The sequence below is a fragment of the Tupaia chinensis genome, unplaced genomic scaffold (assembly GCF_000334495.1).
Source record: "Tupaia chinensis unplaced genomic scaffold, TupChi_1.0 Scaffold000226_1, whole genome shotgun sequence".
Taxonomy (NCBI): domain Eukaryota; kingdom Metazoa; phylum Chordata; class Mammalia; order Scandentia; family Tupaiidae; genus Tupaia; species Tupaia belangeri.
Window position 1 is genome coordinate 6192686 of NW_006159701.1, and position 19243 is coordinate 6211928.

Consider the following 19243-nt stretch of genomic DNA (forward strand, 5'->3'; position numbering starts at 1 on the left):
ACTGTCTACTGTCTTAACTCTTCCTCTGGTATTTTCTCCTTCACATAGAAGATTCTAGATTGGCAGTCTGCAGGACAAACCGAGTCCTATGTGTGTTTCATTTGGCCTCAATGGCACTTTTTACATTTTTAAAATGTTACCAACATTTTAAAAAGTGGAAATTTCACCTAAATGTCTGAATTTTTTAAAAATTCATTTTGAAAAACTGGAAGACCTGGAAACTAGCAAGCCAGCATTCCAGAAGGGGATGGCTCCTCTTTCAATGAAGCATGTATGCTCCAGATCTTGGCTCAGTTATATGCCTAATTGGCTTCATTAAGGATCTGGCACTGGGGCTGGCAGGTGGTATGGTGGTTAAGGGCGCTGGATTCCCATATGGCTGACCGTGGTTCGAGTCCCAGACCTGGCAACTTGCTTTCTCACTTTCTCTGTCCCTCTCTGGTCAAATTAAAATAAAATAAATAAATAAATAAATAAAGTAAAAAAAAAAAAAAAAAAAAAAAAGTTAAATACAAAAATTCTTTAAAAAAAAAAAAAAAAGGGATCCGGCTCCTGCAATGTTGGTTGTGCCAGTACTATACCCTGAGGATTGACCTGAGGATTATCTACTGACTGTCACCTTACTTAGAGTAGCACGGATAAGTGGTTTCTCTGGGCTGAAAGCTTCTAAGAAAAGTTCATTCTCGGACTCCTCCCCTTTCCCCAAACTATTTATGGGGGTAGACCTGGCTTCTCCATATTCATGTTCTTTTTTATATACATAATTATTTTATTTAACTTTATTCATTTACTTATTTTAATTTGACCAGAGAGGGGCAGAGGGAGAGAGAGAGAGAGAAAGCAAGCCGCCGGGTCTGGGACTCTAACCGCAGTCCGCCATGTAGGAGTCCAGCGCCCTCAACCACCAAAACATCTGCCGGCCCCCATATTAATATTCTTGTTCACAGAAATCTTTCTGGAAATAACTTTTGGCTGGAGGCCAGAAGACCTGGGTTCTTGTGGGTCTTATTCCTTCTTCTAATGACCTGAGCCATTTCGAGGTATTGAACGCGTCCTGTCTGGTCCTCAGTTTTCCCCATCTGTAACATGAAGATCCCTGCGATGAACTATCCGACCTGCGAAGACTCAACCCTCGTCTTGCCGAGCACCCAGTAGAGGACGCCGCTAGCACTAGAGGGCGCCAGAACAGCCGAAGAGACCGCGCCCGGGGGCGGGGCCGAACCCCAGGGGGCGGGACCTGGCGGTTGTGGGCGGGGCCTGGCGGTAGTGGGGCGGGGCCTCGGCGGGCGGGCCCCGGTGCCAGGTGCGGTTTGGTCCTCCCCGGGCGCCGTAGGCGGTGCATCCCGCTCGCGCCTGGAGCTGAGGTCTTCGCCTGGGGCGGCGGCGGGAGTAAGGGGGAGCTGCTGCTGCCCCTGCCTCCTCTTTCCCTCTTTCCGGTATCCGTGCTCCAGGGACCATGGCCGCGCTGGCGGGTAAGGAAGGGCTGAGCCGCCCTGTCCCGCCGTTATCTCCGAAGCCCGGGCGGATGGCGCCTGGGAACAGGCGGATTCTCGGAGGTTTCAGGCTGATTGGGTCCTTGGGGTTCGGGCTCCTCTGAGGGACTCGGGAGCAGGCACAGCGCTCCCTGGAGACACGGAGGTCGTGGGGGTCTGGGAATTGAGGGAAGCAGGGCGGGCGGATCAGGCGATTTCCCGAGACTTCAAGTCCCGGAGGAGGGATTCTGGGTGTGCCAGGAGTCCAGCTTTTGCGGGGGAGAATAGGAGCCTGGTGGCTGCAGATTCCCAAAGTAAAGCCGTTTGCAAAGTTGAGGATCCTGGAGCGTCTTTGGGGTGGAGACTGGAATCTGGGAGTACGGGGTCCCCTGGGGTTCAGACAGGAGATGGAGAGTTCCCTGGGTTCTCAGTTTTCTATGGAATGACTTCCCGCCCCACCTCACCCCATTCCAGGACCCAGGGCTTCGAGGGTGTCTTGGTGTCTGGAATCCCCTGGGTATTGGGATCTGCAGGAGCTAGGAGAGTGTGGACTCACTTGGGGTTTGGTAAGGAGAGATTAAGCCTTTCTTCCTGGGACTCAGAGATCCTGTTACAGGTGAGGAAAGTAGGCCGTCTGGGGTTCTCAGTTTCCTTATAGGAGTTGGCTCCTGCTGTGCCGTCTCTAAAACAAGAGGCGCGCTGTAGTCAAATAGCTTTTGGAGGAAAGAATTGTCTATGGGTGAAGGGTGGCTTCAGGGTTGGGTTAACCGGGCCTAAAGTCCGCTCCCAGTCACCTCACACACCACTTTGCAGCTTCCTGCCCTCCTGCCTAGTGCCAGGAACCTTCTGTTGCCTCCATTTCCTAGCCATGCGGCCAGGTGCCCCAGCCTCTGGGTCCACCAGGGTCAGTGTCCAGAAGCATTCTAGAGGTGGCAGGAGGGACTGGGGGGAGGGGAGACTGGCTGGATATCTGCCCCCCACTTCCTGGCTTTCATCCTGTGGACAGTCACTTCCTCCATCCTGAATACAAGGACCAGGCCACCAGTGGGTCACTTCCTCACCATAGGAGCATGGGATTTTCTCCCCAGTGGTGATAATAAGGCTTCTGGAGAAAGAGAGCTAGAGGTGGAAATGCCTCCTATCCCTTTCTCTTATGAAGTTTTTTTGGCTTCCAGAATTCTTTAACTCAAATGATTTCCAGTGGCTTTTCCTAACCACTGTGAAATGTAGATTTCTTATTAAACCTTGATTCTCAGAAACGTGTGAAAGACTTTAGAGTGCTACTGGGTCTGAGTGAAACAAAAAGCTGTCTAAAGTCACAAGCCTCTGGATGCATTAGTTTATGCATTCTTCCATTCATTCAAATAACATTTATTTTTTTCCTTTATAAGAGAGAAGGAAAGTGAAGGAGACGGATATAAGCACTTTTTAATGGGGTCTCAATCTATCACCATCCACCTGCCCCTGCTCCCTAATTAACCAGGATTACAGGTGTACACAGCCACCCCTACTCTGTTCAGGTTGGCCCAGAAAGTAAACCCAGACCCCCCCCCCCACCATGTGCCTTCCAGATTCCCAAGTTGTGGTGTCCAATCTGTATGCCATCTTAACTGAGTGCATTCAAAGATTATTTGATGGATAATTCTATGCTATGCCCTTAGCCAAGTGGTAAGAATACAGTGGTGAATAAAACAGAGTCCTTGCCTTTATGGTAGTTAGAGTCTTAGAGATGGACAGTAGGGCCAGCCTGTTAAGTAAGGCAACTGTATCTCACATGGCCTAATGTCTAATTCAATTCCTGGGCCCAGTGACTTGAAAAACACGCTGGTGTGTGTGTTTACATGTCCAAAGTCTCAAAGGGGTGCAGAAGTAGAGAAGGAATTGCAGTTTGACCATTTCCCAAGGGGAGTGCTTTCTGTTTTCCTTTTCCCACTGTCTCTCTTCTGTGAGTGCATGTGCCCTCTGGCAAATTTTTTTTTTTAAAAAAAGAGAGAGATGGCTAATAAATAATTGAGGTGACAATGGAGGTAAATGCCATAATAGTTTGAGATAAACTATTAAGTGCTGTAAGAAAACACCAGGAATCAGGAGTTTGGATAGGGAATACTTTCCTTTAAAAAGTAAATTTATGGGGACCTTTGAGGATAAGTAAAAGTTCAGCAAAGAAAATTCCAGCCAAAAGGAACGGAATTAAAAGGCCTTAAGACAGGATGGCACATGGCACCTTTGAGGAGCTGAGAGAAGGCCAATATAACTTTTTTGGGGTGAGAAGACTAAGGCTCAGAAATGACTTATTAAGGGCTCCATAGCCAAATAAGTGATAGAGATCAGAGTTCCTACTTGACAAGTTCAAGTCTGGTGCTTCATCCTCCCCATATTACAAACAGCAGAAGTCAGAAAAGGAGGTGAGACTTAAGCTTTTACTTCTTGTTCTGTCCAAACTCTGTTCCAAGACACCTAAGATTCCTCTTGTGTAACCAGAGAATGAACAACAAAGAAACCAAATATTTACTGAGTGCCTATGATGTCTACTGTGCTGGGCCTGGCCAAGTTTTACCCATAAATTTTAACTACTGAAGGGAGGAAAGACTTTTGAGATAATGTAGTCTCTTCATTTTACATATTAAGACACTGAGCTTCACAGAGGAAGATGGACTGTCCAGGATCACTTAATTAGTGAGAAAGCCAGAACTAATGTAGGACTTCTCTAGTGTCCATTTAAATATTCCAGGTTGCTTGAGGCATAAAAGATCTGGCACATATTAAGCCCTTAATAAATATTTGTGGAAATGAACAATATGTTGATTGTGCCTTTGAGAAATTCACTAATTTGAGTAATTAAGAAAAAAAAATTAGACAAATCAAGACAAACTATTATAAATAAGGCCTATGTTTGATAGCCTTATAGAATTTCAAAGGTGAGGGAGAATTTTGTTCAAAATTCAAATTTATTCCATAAATATATTTTGAGTTTCTACTGTGTGTCACACACTTTCCTACAGCAGGAAGAGAGAAACAAACAAACAAAAACTAAACCAAAGTCCTTCTGTCATAGAGTGTATGCTTTGGTTGAGTAAATATATGAATATTATAATCAGGAATGAATACTTTGAAGAGAAATAAAATAGGATAGGAAATAGGCACTATAGTAGTCAGGGAATATGCTTATCATGTGTGAAGAATAACTTCAAGACATCAGGGTGGCTACCAGTATTGGCCAGAGAATACTTCTTGAAGGAGATAAGATTTGATAACTCGTAGGTTTAAAAAAGGTTAGGGTGGGGAGGAGGATATCTTAGTAGGGAAGAAAGTGTGAGACTAGGATGCCAGGGTAGATAAGTTTCAGGCCCTTCTTAAGGGACAATAAATTTGTATGTGGTAGAGGCAAGGACTGGGAGATGCGACAGTTATAGGAAGTGAAAAGTTAGACTGTGGAGGGTTAAATGGTGGACTGAAGGTTGTGGACTTTTTAATCTGCAGTAGGCACTGTAGGTTTAGAGGCAGGAAGAGTCATCCATGGACACAGGCCACCAATCTGGAGATGGGTCCAGAGGGCCCTGAGATGAAGTATTCATGGTAGGAATGGAGAAGAAGGCACTGACCAGTAGATGCCTCATGACATGGGAAGAGCAGGGTGACTTGGATGGCTCTGGATATGGGATGGAGGGAACAGAGTTGGATCCAAGAGGACCACATAGGTTCAGAGTTGACTAAAAATCCATCATGTGCAAGGGACTATTACTGACTTTCCATATTCATGGTGGGGTTTTTGCATCTTCTGGAAGTTGAGCTGATTTCCAGCCTCCAACTGGCTTCTGGTCAGGGCAATCTAGAGAGGGTTGGGTTACATACTAGGGAGGGGCATCCTGGGCATTCTAGGGAAGGGTGGGGCCCACTATCAAGCATCACTTTGGCATGTCAGTGAGAGGACCTAAAGCAGTAGCGGTCTTTTACAAATCTATCTTCTTTCTCACCCTTGACCTTTACACAGAAGCAAGAATTAGATCTTACCCGTTAATTCACATTCAGTAATAGCTAAAACATGAAACCATTGCCTGGTTCCATTAAAGTATTCCTTGGGTGTTCAGTTCACCTTGGGATTCTGTTTTTGGTCAGGTCTTTCTGCCTATAATTTATTCAGGAGAAAAAAGTCAAACGTGATTAAAGATAAAGGGTTTGGATCCAGATGATGGTGTGGTGATTAAGGCAGCGGGTTCCCACATGGCCACCTTTAGTCCTGTACCTGTGTGTGCATGCCCAAAGTCCTGAAAAGAGAGATGGAAGAGAAGGGATTATGGCATGACCATTCCCCATAGGGAGTGCTTTCTCATTTTCCCTCTCTCTCCAGGAGAGAGACTCATATTCACCCTGCAGCGCATGCACCCTCTGGCAAACGGAAAAAGAAAGAAAAAGATAGAGGCTTTGGAGTCTAGCAGAAGTGTGGTCTAATCCCAGGTTTAACACTTATTGGCCGAGTATATCATTTTCTTCTTCTGTAAAATGAAACAATAATAGTCCTTTAATACTTGTCTTTATCTCTTGGAACTTTTAAGTTTGGTTAGTTCACACTTGCAAAGAATGGCACATAGTAAGAACTCAAAGTAGGATTTTTTCTCCCTGTCATTGACCAACAGGTAGACAAGTACTGTATGAAAATATAAAAATTGGTTAACTAGTTCTCTGATAAAGAGATTTTTTTACAGGCCTTCCTCCAGATTAGAAACTGCCTACTCATTCACAACTAAGTAAACCTATTGTCAGAAGTAAGAACCAGGGTCACCTGAAAGTCACTGAAACCATCTGTCTCATCTGTCACTCTACAATATCTGTCCTATTACTGTACCAGACTTACCCTGCCCCAGCGCCTCCTTTTTCCGTTTCTGATATGTTATTTCCATATATATTGTTTCATCTTTCACATTCCTATGAATACTCACCAAGGGCCCCAGTAGTTCTTGGCCTAGTCTGTGCATTAACACATGGGCTGGGGGATGGGACCAGCAGATAGCATAATGGTTATATTGCTAGACTCCCACATAGTTGACTGTGGTTCAAGTCCCAGAACCGGCTGCTTAAAACTCATGCCAGGTGCATGTGTGTGCATGCCCAAAATCCTAAGAGGAGAACGGAGAAGGGATTATGGTGTGGCCATTCTTTTTGGGGAGTGATTTTTCACTTCCTGTCTCTCTGTGTCTCTTTGTCTCTCCAGCGAGCACACGGGCCTATAGCAAATTCTCTCTTTAAAAAAAAAAAATAGGGAACCAGCAGTTAGCGTAATGGCTATGTCGCTGGACTCCCACGTAGTCGACCGCGGTTCGTGTCCCGGACCCGGTGGCTTAAAACTCACGCCGGGCACGTGTGCGTGCGTGCCCAAGATCCCGAGAGGAGAATGGAGGAGAAGGGATTGCGGCGTGACCATCCCCCCTGGGGGGTGATTTCTACACTGAGCTTCACAGAGGAAGATGGACTGTCCAGGATCACTTAATTAGTGAGAAAGCCAGAACTAATGTAGGACTTCTCTAGTGTCCATTTAAATATTCCAGGTTGCTTGAGGCATAAAAGATCTGGCACATATTAAGCCCTTAATAAATATTTGTGGAAATGAACAATATGTTGATTGTGCCTTTGAGAAATTCACTAATTTGAGTAATTAAGAAAAAAAAATTAGACAAATCAAGACAAACTATTATAAATAAGGCCTATGTTTGATAGCCTTATAGAATTTCAAAGGTGAGGGAGAATTTTGTTCAAAATTCAAATTTATTCCATAAATATATTTTGAGTTTCTACTGTGTGTCACACACTTTCCTACAGCAGGAAGAGAGAAACAAACAAACAAAAACTAAACCAAAGTCCTTCTGTCATAGAGTGTATGCTTTGGTTGAGTAAATATATGAATATTATAATCAGGAATGAATACTTTGAAGAGAAATAAAATAGGATAGGAAATAGGCACTATAGTAGTCAGGGAATATGCTTATCATGTGTGAAGAATAACTTCAAGACATCAGGGTGGCTACCAGTATTGGCCAGAGAATACTTCTTGAAGGAGATAAGATTTGATAACTCGTAGGTTTAAAAAAGGTTAGGGTGGGGAGGAGGATATCTTAGTAGGGAAGAAAGTGTGAGACTAGGATGCCAGGGTAGATAAGTTTCAGGCCCTTCTTAAGGGACAATAAATTTGTATGTGGTAGAGGCAAGGACTGGGAGATGCGACAGTTATAGGAAGTGAAAAGTTAGACTGTGGAGGGTTAAATGGTGGACTGAAGGTTGTGGACTTTTTAATCTGCAGTAGGCACTGTAGGTTTAGAGGCAGGAAGAGTCATCCATGGACACAGGCCACCAATCTGGAGATGGGTCCAGAGGGCCCTGAGATGAAGTATTCATGGTAGGAATGGAGAAGAAGGCACTGACCAGTAGATGCCTCATGACATGGGAAGAGCAGGGTGACTTGGATGGCTCTGGATATGGGATGGAGGGAACAGAGTTGGATCCAAGAGGACCACATAGGTTCAGAGTTGACTAAAAATCCATCATGTGCAAGGGACTATTACTGACTTTCCATATTCATGGTGGGGTTTTTGCATCTTCTGGAAGTTGAGCTGATTTCCAGCCTCCAACTGGCTTCTGGTCAGGGCAATCTAGAGAGGGTTGGGTTACATACTAGGGAGGGGCATCCTGGGCATTCTAGGGAAGGGTGGGGCCCACTATCAAGCATCACTTTGGCATGTCAGTGAGAGGACCTAAAGCAGTAGCGGTCTTTTACAAATCTATCTTCTTTCTCACCCTTGACCTTTACACAGAAGCAAGAATTAGATCTTACCCGTTAATTCACATTCAGTAATAGCTAAAACATGAAACCATTGCCTGGTTCCATTAAAGTATTCCTTGGGTGTTCAGTTCACCTTGGGATTCTGTTTTTGGTCAGGTCTTTCTGCCTATAATTTATTCAGGAGAAAAAAGTCAAACGTGATTAAAGATAAAGGGTTTGGATCCAGATGATGGTGTGGTGATTAAGGCAGCGGGTTCCCACATGGCCACCTTTAGTCCTGTACCTGTGTGTGCATGCCCAAAGTCCTGAAAAGAGAGATGGAAGAGAAGGGATTATGGCATGACCATTCCCCATAGGGAGTGCTTTCTCATTTTCCCTCTCTCTCCAGGAGAGAGACTCATATTCACCCTGCAGCGCATGCACCCTCTGGCAAACGGAAAAAGAAAGAAAAAGATAGAGGCTTTGGAGTCTAGCAGAAGTGTGGTCTAATCCCAGGTTTAACACTTATTGGCCGAGTATATCATTTTCTTCTTCTGTAAAATGAAACAATAATAGTCCTTTAATACTTGTCTTTATCTCTTGGAACTTTTAAGTTTGGTTAGTTCACACTTGCAAAGAATGGCACATAGTAAGAACTCAAAGTAGGATTTTTTCTCCCTGTCATTGACCAACAGGTAGACAAGTACTGTATGAAAATATAAAAATTGGTTAACTAGTTCTCTGATAAAGAGATTTTTTTACAGGCCTTCCTCCAGATTAGAAACTGCCTACTCATTCACAACTAAGTAAACCTATTGTCAGAAGTAAGAACCAGGGTCACCTGAAAGTCACTGAAACCATCTGTCTCATCTGTCACTCTACAATATCTGTCCTATTACTGTACCAGACTTACCCTGCCCCAGCGCCTCCTTTTTCCGTTTCTGATATGTTATTTCCATATATATTGTTTCATCTTTCACATTCCTATGAATACTCACCAAGGGCCCCAGTAGTTCTTGGCCTAGTCTGTGCATTAACACATGGGCTGGGGGATGGGACCAGCAGATAGCATAATGGTTATATTGCTAGACTCCCACATAGTTGACTGTGGTTCAAGTCCCAGAACCGGCTGCTTAAAACTCATGCCAGGTGCATGTGTGTGCATGCCCAAAATCCTAAGAGGAGAACGGAGAAGGGATTATGGTGTGGCCATTCTTTTTGGGGAGTGATTTTTCACTTCCTGTCTCTCTGTGTCTCTTTGTCTCTCCAGCGAGCACACGGGCCTATAGCAAATTCTCTCTTTAAAAAAAAAAAATAGGGAACCAGCAGTTAGCGTAATGGCTATGTCGCTGGACTCCCACGTAGTCGACCGCGGTTCGTGTCCCGGACCCGGTGGCTTAAAACTCACGCCGGGCACGTGTGCGTGCGTGCCCAAGATCCCGAGAGGAGAATGGAGGAGAAGGGATTGCGGCGTGACCATCCCCCCTGGGGGGTGATTTCTCGCTTTCTGTCTCTATGTCTCTCTCTGTCTGTCTGGCGAGCGCACACGCCCTACAGTGAAAAATCTCTCCAGAAAAAAAAAAAAAATAGAGGAACTAGCAGATAGCATAGTTGTTGTTTCGTGAGACTCCCACATGGCCAACTGTAGTTCAAATCCTGGACCCAATGGCTTGAAGCTCACGCTGGGCAGGTGTGGGTGCATGCCCAATATCCTAAGAGGAGAATAGAGAAGGGATTGCAGCATGACCATCCTCCCTGGGGGGTTATTTCTTGCTTTCTGTCTCTCTATCTCTCTATGTCTCTCTGATGTATGCATGCAACCTATAGCAAAAATCTCTCTCTCAAATAAATAAATAAATAAATAAATAAATAAAAGAAGTTAGTGTATTCAGCTTAACCTTTTGCAGGCCACTCTCCTAAATGTAAATACGTGAAGAGAAATTTCTCTCAAATTGGTCCAGCTGGTGCCAACCACTATGTGAGTTATTCTCACCTCTTTTACATTTTATTCTTTTAATCTACTTGATAATCATGTAAGGTGGGTGGGATTATCCTGTTTTTAAAGATTAGAAGTTCAAAGAATTGCCAAGAACACAGGCAAACAGTGACAGAACAAGGTTTCAAACCCAGGTTTTAAGTCTTAACTCTGACTCTTTTGCTTGGCTCTCACAAATTCTTAATAAACTAACAAAAGGGAGAAGAGAACAACACAAGAATAAAACTTTCTGAGACCAGTCCATTGTCAGGTGGTTAGTTAAGCTGAATCCCACATGGCTGACTGCATGGTTTGAGTCCCGGACCCACAAACTTGAAAAGCACACTGTGCGTGTGTGTGTGTGTGTGTGTGTGTGTGCTCATAGTCAAAATCTGGAAAAAGGGGAGAAATGGAGGAGGGATTGTAGTGTGACCATTCCCCATGGAGGGTGTTTTCATGGCTCCACCTTCACCCCACCTCTGTCTCTCTCAGTGAGTGCACATACCTTCTGACAAAATTAAAACAAAACAAAACAAACAACTTTCTGAGATGATGTGTCTATGCATAACCTGAAAAATGAGAGGCTCCTGGTTTAATGTTACAGGCTCTCAGGAAAGAATCATTTGATCCCTCCTTTTACAAAAGAAGAATCTAAGACCCAGAGAAACTCAGAAGCTCCTTTAAAGGTCATCTAATCTTTTTTTCTGAGACACTCCCTTTGGTAATATTTGGTAAGCTAGTGAGAAAGAAAACCCTTTTGGATACGGGGGTGGAGACATATCTAGAGGAACATTAATCGTTACTGTTAGTCTTGTTGGTAGTCACTTCATTAAAATATGCTCCTTTTCTCTTGGCTGTTTTCTACCAGCTGCTGCCTACCCTTTTGCATCCTGCTTTGTCCTAGAACAAGTGGGGTTTATACACCTGATCCACCAGTTCCCAGGGTACCCAGTGGTTACCATACTTGTTTTATGCTGCACCGAACTGACTGAGTATTGTTCCTGTTTCTCATTGTCTGGTGAAACATGAGACCTCCAAAGATTTTTCGCAAATGAAAGGGTAGGATCTGCACATGTTGGTTCAGGCTAGGCATTAGGGTCTCATGAAGTCACACTGCTTTGGGATTTCTTACCACTTAGAAGCCTGAAAAGGACTAGTTTGCAGAAACCCAGCTCTTAGACCAAATTTAACGTGAGTATTGTGGGAAATGCATGGGCTCTGAGCTGGGCTAACAGGTCAGGCCCTTCTACTGCCTATGTAGTCTTGAGCAAATCTCTATTTGTCTAAGTCTGCATAGGGTGATACACGTGTGACTGGCCAGGTACTCTTGGGGCATGGGTTTGAGTCCTAACTAGACTGGCTTGCACTAGCTTTATGATGGTTAGGCAACTCTGGGCTTCTTTTCCAAGCCCATTTTTCTTTTAGAAAAATGAAATGGTTGGGCTGGGTTTATAAACTAAAGGTGGTTGACTATGGTTTGAGTCTCAGCCCCAGTGGCTTGAAAATCATGCCAGGCACATGTTTGTGCATGCCCAAAATAGCGATAGTGTGGAAGAGTGGAAGAGAAGGGATTGCATTGTCACCATGCCCCATTGGAGGGTGCTTCCCCCCCCTCTTTTTCTCAGGTGAGTACACACACCTTCTGGCAATGAAAAGAAAGAAGGAAGCAGTTGAAGGACCAGCAGTTGGCATAATAGCTATGTCGCTGGAATCCCATGTAGCTGACCGCGGTTCGAGTCCCAGACCTAGTGGCTTAAATTCATGTTGTACATGTGTGCGTGCGTGCCCAAGATCCTGAGAGGAGAATGGAGAAGGGATTGCAGCATGGCCAATCCCCCATGGGGAGTGATTTCTCACTTTTTGTCTCTGTCTGTCTCTGTCTTTCTGGTGAGTGCACGCACCCTATAGCAAAAACTTCTCCCAAAAGAAAAAGAAAGGAGCAGTTGAATTGGATTAGATTTTTTGAAAGAATTATTTATTTTATTTTTTATTATTTTTAAAATTTGGTCAGAGAGAAAAAGAGAAAGTGAAAAAGCAAGCCTACGGGTCTGAGAGTCAAACCTCAGTCAGCCATGTGGGAGTCCAGTGCCTTAACCACCACATTATCTGCCAGCCCCAGATTAGATTGTTATTATGTTTTAATTTTATTTATCATTATTATTATTATTATATTTTAATTTTGCAAGAGAGAGAGAGAGATAGGGAGAGTGAGAAAGCAAGCTGCCAGGTCCAGGACTCGAACTATGGTCAGCCATGTGGGAATATAGCACCTCAGCTATCATGGCACCTGCTAGCCCCCGCAGATTAGATTATTTTAAAGGCTCGTCCAGCCTTACTATTGCATCATCCTAGTGCCTGCCCTAATGAGTTCACGGATTGTTTGAAAAATCACCCATCACTAAACTGGGAGAGAGAAACATGTATAAAGTAAATATATTTTATACCAAGAGTCAAAAGATCCTGAAGGTGAGAACCTTTTAAATGAACCATTGTTGCCTTTTTATCTTGTTTGCATTGCACATTTACCACTCTTAACAATTAGCAACAAATTCTAATAATAACTGAAGGCAGAGTTTTCTGTGTGTTAAACACCTAATAAGGACCTCTTATTGTCTGAGGCTGGTGTAGGCATTTATTTAATCAAGCTCCCTTTCTGGACTCTGACAATCAGTAGCCACTGTTGGTAAGTCTGCAAACAAAAGAGGTAAACATCACAGCCGAGAAAGTGAACACCCTGGTACAATGAGGTATCTTCCAGAGGAAGAATTTCCCAGGTACACTACACTCTAGATTGGTCTTCCATTGGACTTCATACAAATCCCCCAAGACTTTGCATTACTATATTTCTCCTACATTTCCTAGAATAAAGGGTGTAAAAGAATGAGAATTATTGACCTTGAGGATTATAAAATAGGCATTAAAGAGACCAAGAGTATTCTCCCAAAGAGGGTCTGGGCTTAGGAGGCTGAGGATTCAGTGAATACCATTGCTTAGCTACTTTCTAACAGAAAAGCTGTGGGACTACAGAGCAGATAAATTGAGGCTAGCTTTATCCATGTAAGACTTTACCCATAGGTAGTTACTCTGGGAGCCAGAACACTTATTTCAGTAGAATTAATCCTGCTGACCTTTGGAGCTTATCTTTGGAAATTACCTTTATAGCTGGCAGTTGAATCCAACTTTTCAACTGGATTAGCCACACAAAGAAGTATTTGTTCTGTATCAGGCTTTAAAGCTTGGAGGTATGAAGATGACTAATGCAATTCTTGCTTCTTAGACCCAAGGATGAGAGGTTGGGGTACGAGAATAGAGAGAGAGGGGATGGAGAGAGATTGTACAGTAAGTAGGAAGTGAGGAAATAAGGGCAGTGATGTATAGACAACTTTTTTAATGTGTGGTTGTGAAGAGGAGAAATAAAGGTCATAGCTAGAGGAGAAAATAGGATATAGAACTTTCTCTCTCTCTCTTTCTTTTTGGGGGAGAGGTTTTTTGCTATAGGGCGCATGCGCTCGCCAGAAAAACAGAGACAGAGATCAAGAAATCACCCCCCAGGGGGTATGGCCATACCGTAATCCCTTCTCCACCATTCTCTTCTCAGGATCTTGGGCATGCACGTACACATGCCCAGTGTGAGTTTAAGCCCGGATCCAGGACTCGAACTGGTTGGTTGACTACATGGGAGTCCAGCAACATAGCCATTACGCCAACTGCTGGTCCCGAGCTTTTTTTTTCAATGAGAAAGACTTGAACTTATTGGGGCCAGCAGGTGATGTGGTGGTTAAGAGCGCTGGATTCCCACATGGCCAACCGTGGTTCAAGTCCTGGACCTGGAGGCTTGCTTTCTCGCTTTTCCTTTCTCTCTCTCTCTGTCTCTCTCTGGTCAAAATTTAAAAATGTTAATATCAACAAATAGAGGTAAATAAATAAATAATTTTTTTTTTTTTTAAAAAAAGAAAGACTTGAACTTATTTAAGTGATAATGGGAAGGAGCCAGTGCAGAGGTGGGTGGAGGTGGTCAAGATAACTGAAAGTGTACATTTTATAAAGGAAACAGAAACGTGCATAGTGAACTGAACTATAATTAAAGAATAAATTATGTGAAACATGTGTGAACAAAATGAAACAAGCACAGCCTTTGTAAGATCAAGGAAGGTTAGAAGTTTGATTAAGAGAAAAAATAAGGAGAATATCCTAAATGTAGAGAGAAACTAGAGGTGAGAATATCAGGATGCAAGAACATAAATGTGTATGACAGGAATAGAAAATAGATCCAGGGAGCAGCAGATGGTGTAATGGTTACGTTACTGGACTCCCACATAGTTAACCATAGTTCAAGTCCCAGACCTGGTGGCTTAAAACTCATGCCTGGCACATGTGCATGCCCAAAATGCCAAAAGGAGAATAGAGAAGAAGGTATTGTGGCATGGCCATCCCCCTGGGGAGTGATTTCTTGCTTTCTCTCTCTCTGTCTCTCCAGCAAGTGCACACACATTATAGCAAAAAATCTCTCGTAAGGACTGGCAGATGGCATGGTGGTTAAGGGTGCTGGACTCCCACATGGCCGACTGTGGTTCAAGCCCCAGACCTGGCGGCTTGCTTTCTCACTTTCCCATTCTCTTTCTCTTTCTCTCACTCTTATTCTGTCCCTCTCTGGTCAAATTAAAATAAACAAATAAATAAAGTTAAATAAAAAAATAACTTTAAAAAAAAATCTCTCTTTAAAAAAAGAAAAACTATCTAGACCCGAATGTAATTAAAGCATCTCTTTTTAAAGTAAAGCATGACTAGAAGTAAGGCCACTTTGTGAGAGCCATTTGCTTCTTCAGAAATGTTTATTGACCTCTCCTTCCGGCCCAATAGCCAGCGAAAAGCCAGGTAGGGTGGTCTCTGTCTCTCTCTCTCTCTCCCTCTCCCTGTCTCTTGAAACGTTTCTCTTTTATATATATATGTTTTTTTAAAAAGTCTGTAGGTACTGTCTCTTGTCTCTGACCTCTCCTTTCCCTTGCTAATTTCAGAATCCATGTGCATCTGAGGTGGGTCTAGCCCTGCTCCCTTTGTGTGGCACACTAGCACGCCATGCAGTTTTCATTTTTTTGCCTTTTAAAAAAATGTTTTTCACTGTTTTGTATTTTTTTTTGTCTTTTTCCCTTTGTTTCCTTTCTTTTACCTGACTTTCTCACCGTGCTTCTCTCCTTCCACACATTGAGTGTCCAGGCAGTGCTAGGTGCACAGTAGCAAAACATCTGAATACTTTTCAGGGTCATAGGAAACCTCAGCCCCCACTGATCTGCTACAGGAAGGGGGAAACTCATCTTTATAAGTCTAAATTCAAATTCCTATCTGTGGATAACACATTGCAAAACACAACGATAGAGGAGAAATAGGCATAGAAGTACCTCATAGTAAAGTGAAACATATGAGCTTAATGTAGCAGAAGTCTCTAACAAATTAGCCAAACATGAATATACCACCAAATGACTAAAAATCAGAGAAGAGAGTCTGCAAAGTGAGCAGCTGGGAGAAATACAGAGCTGCAGTGAGCGTGGCTCATCTCCTTTCACATACCTCTGAATTATTATTATTTTTTTGCTTATAGTGTGCGTGCGCTCTCCAGAAAGACAGAGACAGAAAGTGAGAAATCACCCCTCCAGCGGGGATAGCCACTCTGCAATCCCCTCTCGTCCTTTATCCTCCTGGGATCTTGGGCTCGCACGCACACATGCCCATTGTGAGTCCAAGCCATCGGGTCCGGGACTCAAACCATGGTCATTGTGAGTCCAAGCCATTGGGTCCGGGACTCAAACCATGGTCGACCACATGGAAGTCTAGCAACATAACTGTTACACCAGCTGCTGGTCCCCACACCTCTGAATTCTTAGTTGAAACTTTGCAACTTAGGTGCACTATTCCCTTGAAACAGTGAGGCCTTTGTAATATTCAGTTCCACTGAGAAAAGTACAGGTTGCTTGGTGAAGATCAGGGAAACACAACTGCAGAAAAATTGCGGGCTATCTCCTTCCACACACCTCTAACACTCAGATTAACTCCAAGAAGGTGGGAAGTCGCATATAATCAATAAGGTGACCAGAAACCACCGCAGAGGCACAAGAAATATGGGGAATCAAGAAAATATCTCTCCCCCAGGGGAAAACAACAGCCCTTCATCATCCACAGACAGTACAATGGAACCCATGGAAATGTCAGATAAAATATCCTAAATAATTTAGGATATTCATAGTGACAAAGCTAACAGAGATGTAAGAGAAGAGAGACAATGAACTCCAGAAGGTGCACAGGAAAAGGGACAAGTTCCAGGAGATGAGGAAATTCTTCCACAGTCTGAAAGAGGAAATACATACCATAAAAAAGAATCAAAGGGAAATGTTAGAGACGAAGACTGTAATACAGGAAATCAAAACCTTTCTTGAAAGTATTAAAAGCAGATTAGATCATGCAGAAGATTGAATCTCAGATGTAGAAGGCAGAATCTCTGACCTAGAAAAATTCACCAAAAAGACTGAGGAAGTAACTCCAAAAAATGAGAATAATATACCAGAAGGGCATCGATAGATAATCTATTCTATGAAATACAGAAGAAAACTTTCCAAACCTAGAGAGGCATTCACATATCCAGACCCAAGAAATACAAAGAACCCCACATAGAGTCAACCCAAGAAGATCTTCTCCAAGGCACATCATAGCCAGATTGACCAAAACCACAGAGACAAGATACTAAAATTGGTATTTTAGAGAAAAACAGCAAGTTACTTTCTTTTTTTTTTTTAGGATTATTTATTTAATTCTATTCATTCATTTATTTTAATTTGACCAGAGAGGGAGATACACATACACACACAGAAGGAAAGTGAGAAAGCAAGCCACCAGGTCCAGGATTTGAACCATGGTTGGCCATGTGGGAGTGTCCAGCACCCTAACCACTACGCCACCTGCTGGTCCCAGGAATGTAAATGTTAAAAAATTATATAAAATCACAAAGTAAAAGAAAAGAAAGAATGATGAGTACTGGCAAGGCTGTGGTGAAAAGGGAACCCTCCCACTCTGTTGGTATAAATCAGTAATGCCATTATGGGAAACGATATGGATATTCCTTCCTCAAAAGCCTACAAAGAGAAGTACCACGTGACCCAGTCGTTCTATTCCTTGGTATTTATTACTATACCAGAAAAACTAAAGATAGACAGACAAATAAGAGAACAAAAAATGACCAAGAAGGCCAACTTAATGGTAGAAACAAGTTCTGAAATATCAGTAATCATGTTGAATGTTAACAGAAAGGTCAGACCACAGTAACACTGCAAATTCACAAAAGAGATTACACAAGACTGAACTGGTGAAATAGAATTCTATGACTTTTTTCTAAAACATTACTGATTTTCTTCTATGCTTTGTCTTCCAGATTTAAGGATTTTTGTTTTCTTTTGAGTTGTTGATAGGTTCATCAGTTTGTTAAAAAAAAGAATTTTTTTAATTGGCACATAAAGTTTTTTCCCTTTCTTCTTTGCAATTGGAAAATATTTGTGAGCATTCTTCTTTTTTTTTTTGGCAGAATTGTTATTTGCGTAAGTTCAATAATAATTCAATAGTATTTGTTGCCTTGCATCAAAAATTGAATTTTTATGAAGCTTTGTGCAAATAACAGACCAAACTGAGATTAGCCTAATTTTTTTTCCAAATAAGTTAGTTTACCCCTCTAAAAGGGGGAATGGAGAGAGAAAAAAAAAATGTTTCAGAAGAAAATTACAGTGCACTTGTCACTAGATTCTAGCTTTGTCCATTCTTTAAGATCTTTTGTCAATCAATCAAAAAAAAAAATGTGGGGGAAAAAGTTTAGTATGGAAGGAAGGGAGGGGAAAGGGGAAGGAAAAACTTGTAAAAAAAGTATGCTTAATTTACAAAAAATGAAAAGCTATTTGCTGATGATAATGTATATAGTAATATCTTTGTCTTGACTGACATGCATGGTATTTGTGTTGGGAAAAGAAATGTGTACTGTAAAGACATGAGATTAATGTAAATAGGGACCAGCAGTTGATGTAATGGCTATGTCGCTGGACTCCCATATAGTGAACCGTGGTTCGTGTCCCGGACCTGGTGGCTTAAACTCACACCAGGCGTGTGTGCGTGCGTGCCCAAGCTCCTGAGAGGCGAATGGAGGCGAGGGCAGTGTGGCCATTCCCCCAGGGAGTGATTTCTCGCTTTCTGTCTCTCTGTCTCTCTCTTTAGGGCGAGTGCACATACTCTATAGCAAAAAAAAACTAAAAAAAAAAAAAGAGAGAGAGAGAGAGAGATTAAATGTAAATAAATTTTTTAATTAAAAAAATTTTAAATGTTTATTGAATGTAGTGGGCCAGTGGCCAGACTTGGTTCCCCAGCTCCTTTGGAGGTAAAAATAGCCAACTCTAATGATAGGTGAGTGTATTTTCCTGCCTCAGGTCCTTTACACATATATCCCCCCTCTATTTTCAATGTTATCTTTCTTTCCCCCTTTTTTTGTTCAGCTAATTTATATTCATCCTTTAGAGCTCTGCTTGGAAATTACTTCCTCAAGGAATACTCTTGCCTATATCCCTGTTTTTCTAGTTATGAACTTGATATCTCCTTCATACCATTTGTCCCAATTATAAACAAATCGTATTATTGTTTAATGTTTGCTCTATGTTTAATCTCCCTCTTGTTTGCTGCTCTTTCTCCAACACAGTGTTGGACACATAGTTGGCGTGCAGTAAATATTTGCTAAAAGAATGACTGAAGCGTGTCCATTGAATTTAGCAATAAGCCGTCACTGTTGACCTTGGTGAGACAATTTCAGAGAAATGGTGGGGGTGGAAGCAGATTACAGTGACTGTGCAGTAAGTGGGAAGTGAGGAAATAAGGGCAGTGATGTGTAGACAACTTTTTTTTTTTTAATGTGTGGTTGTGGGAAGCAAAGGTGGTAACTAGAGAAGGAAATGGGGTCTAGAGCTTTTTTCTTTCCAATGAGAAGGACTTGAACTTATTTAATGATAATGGGAAGGAGCCAGTGCA

At 42.6% G+C, this 19243-nt stretch overlaps 1 protein-coding gene across 1 annotated transcript in view; it reads left to right on the forward strand.

The window, feature by feature from the left end:
- Positions 1 to 1432: 1432 nt before the first annotated feature.
- The window catches only part of LIMK2 (LIM domain kinase 2), an 85565-nt gene continuing 67754 nt past the window's right edge, over positions 1433 to 19243 (forward strand). Inside the window, exon 1 of the mRNA XM_006147950.2 lies at positions 1433 to 1472. Within this exon, the coding sequence (XP_006148012.1) occupies positions 1457 to 1472 (16 nt within the window). The 5' untranslated portion in view covers positions 1433 to 1456. The remainder of the gene's footprint in view (positions 1473 to 19243) is intronic.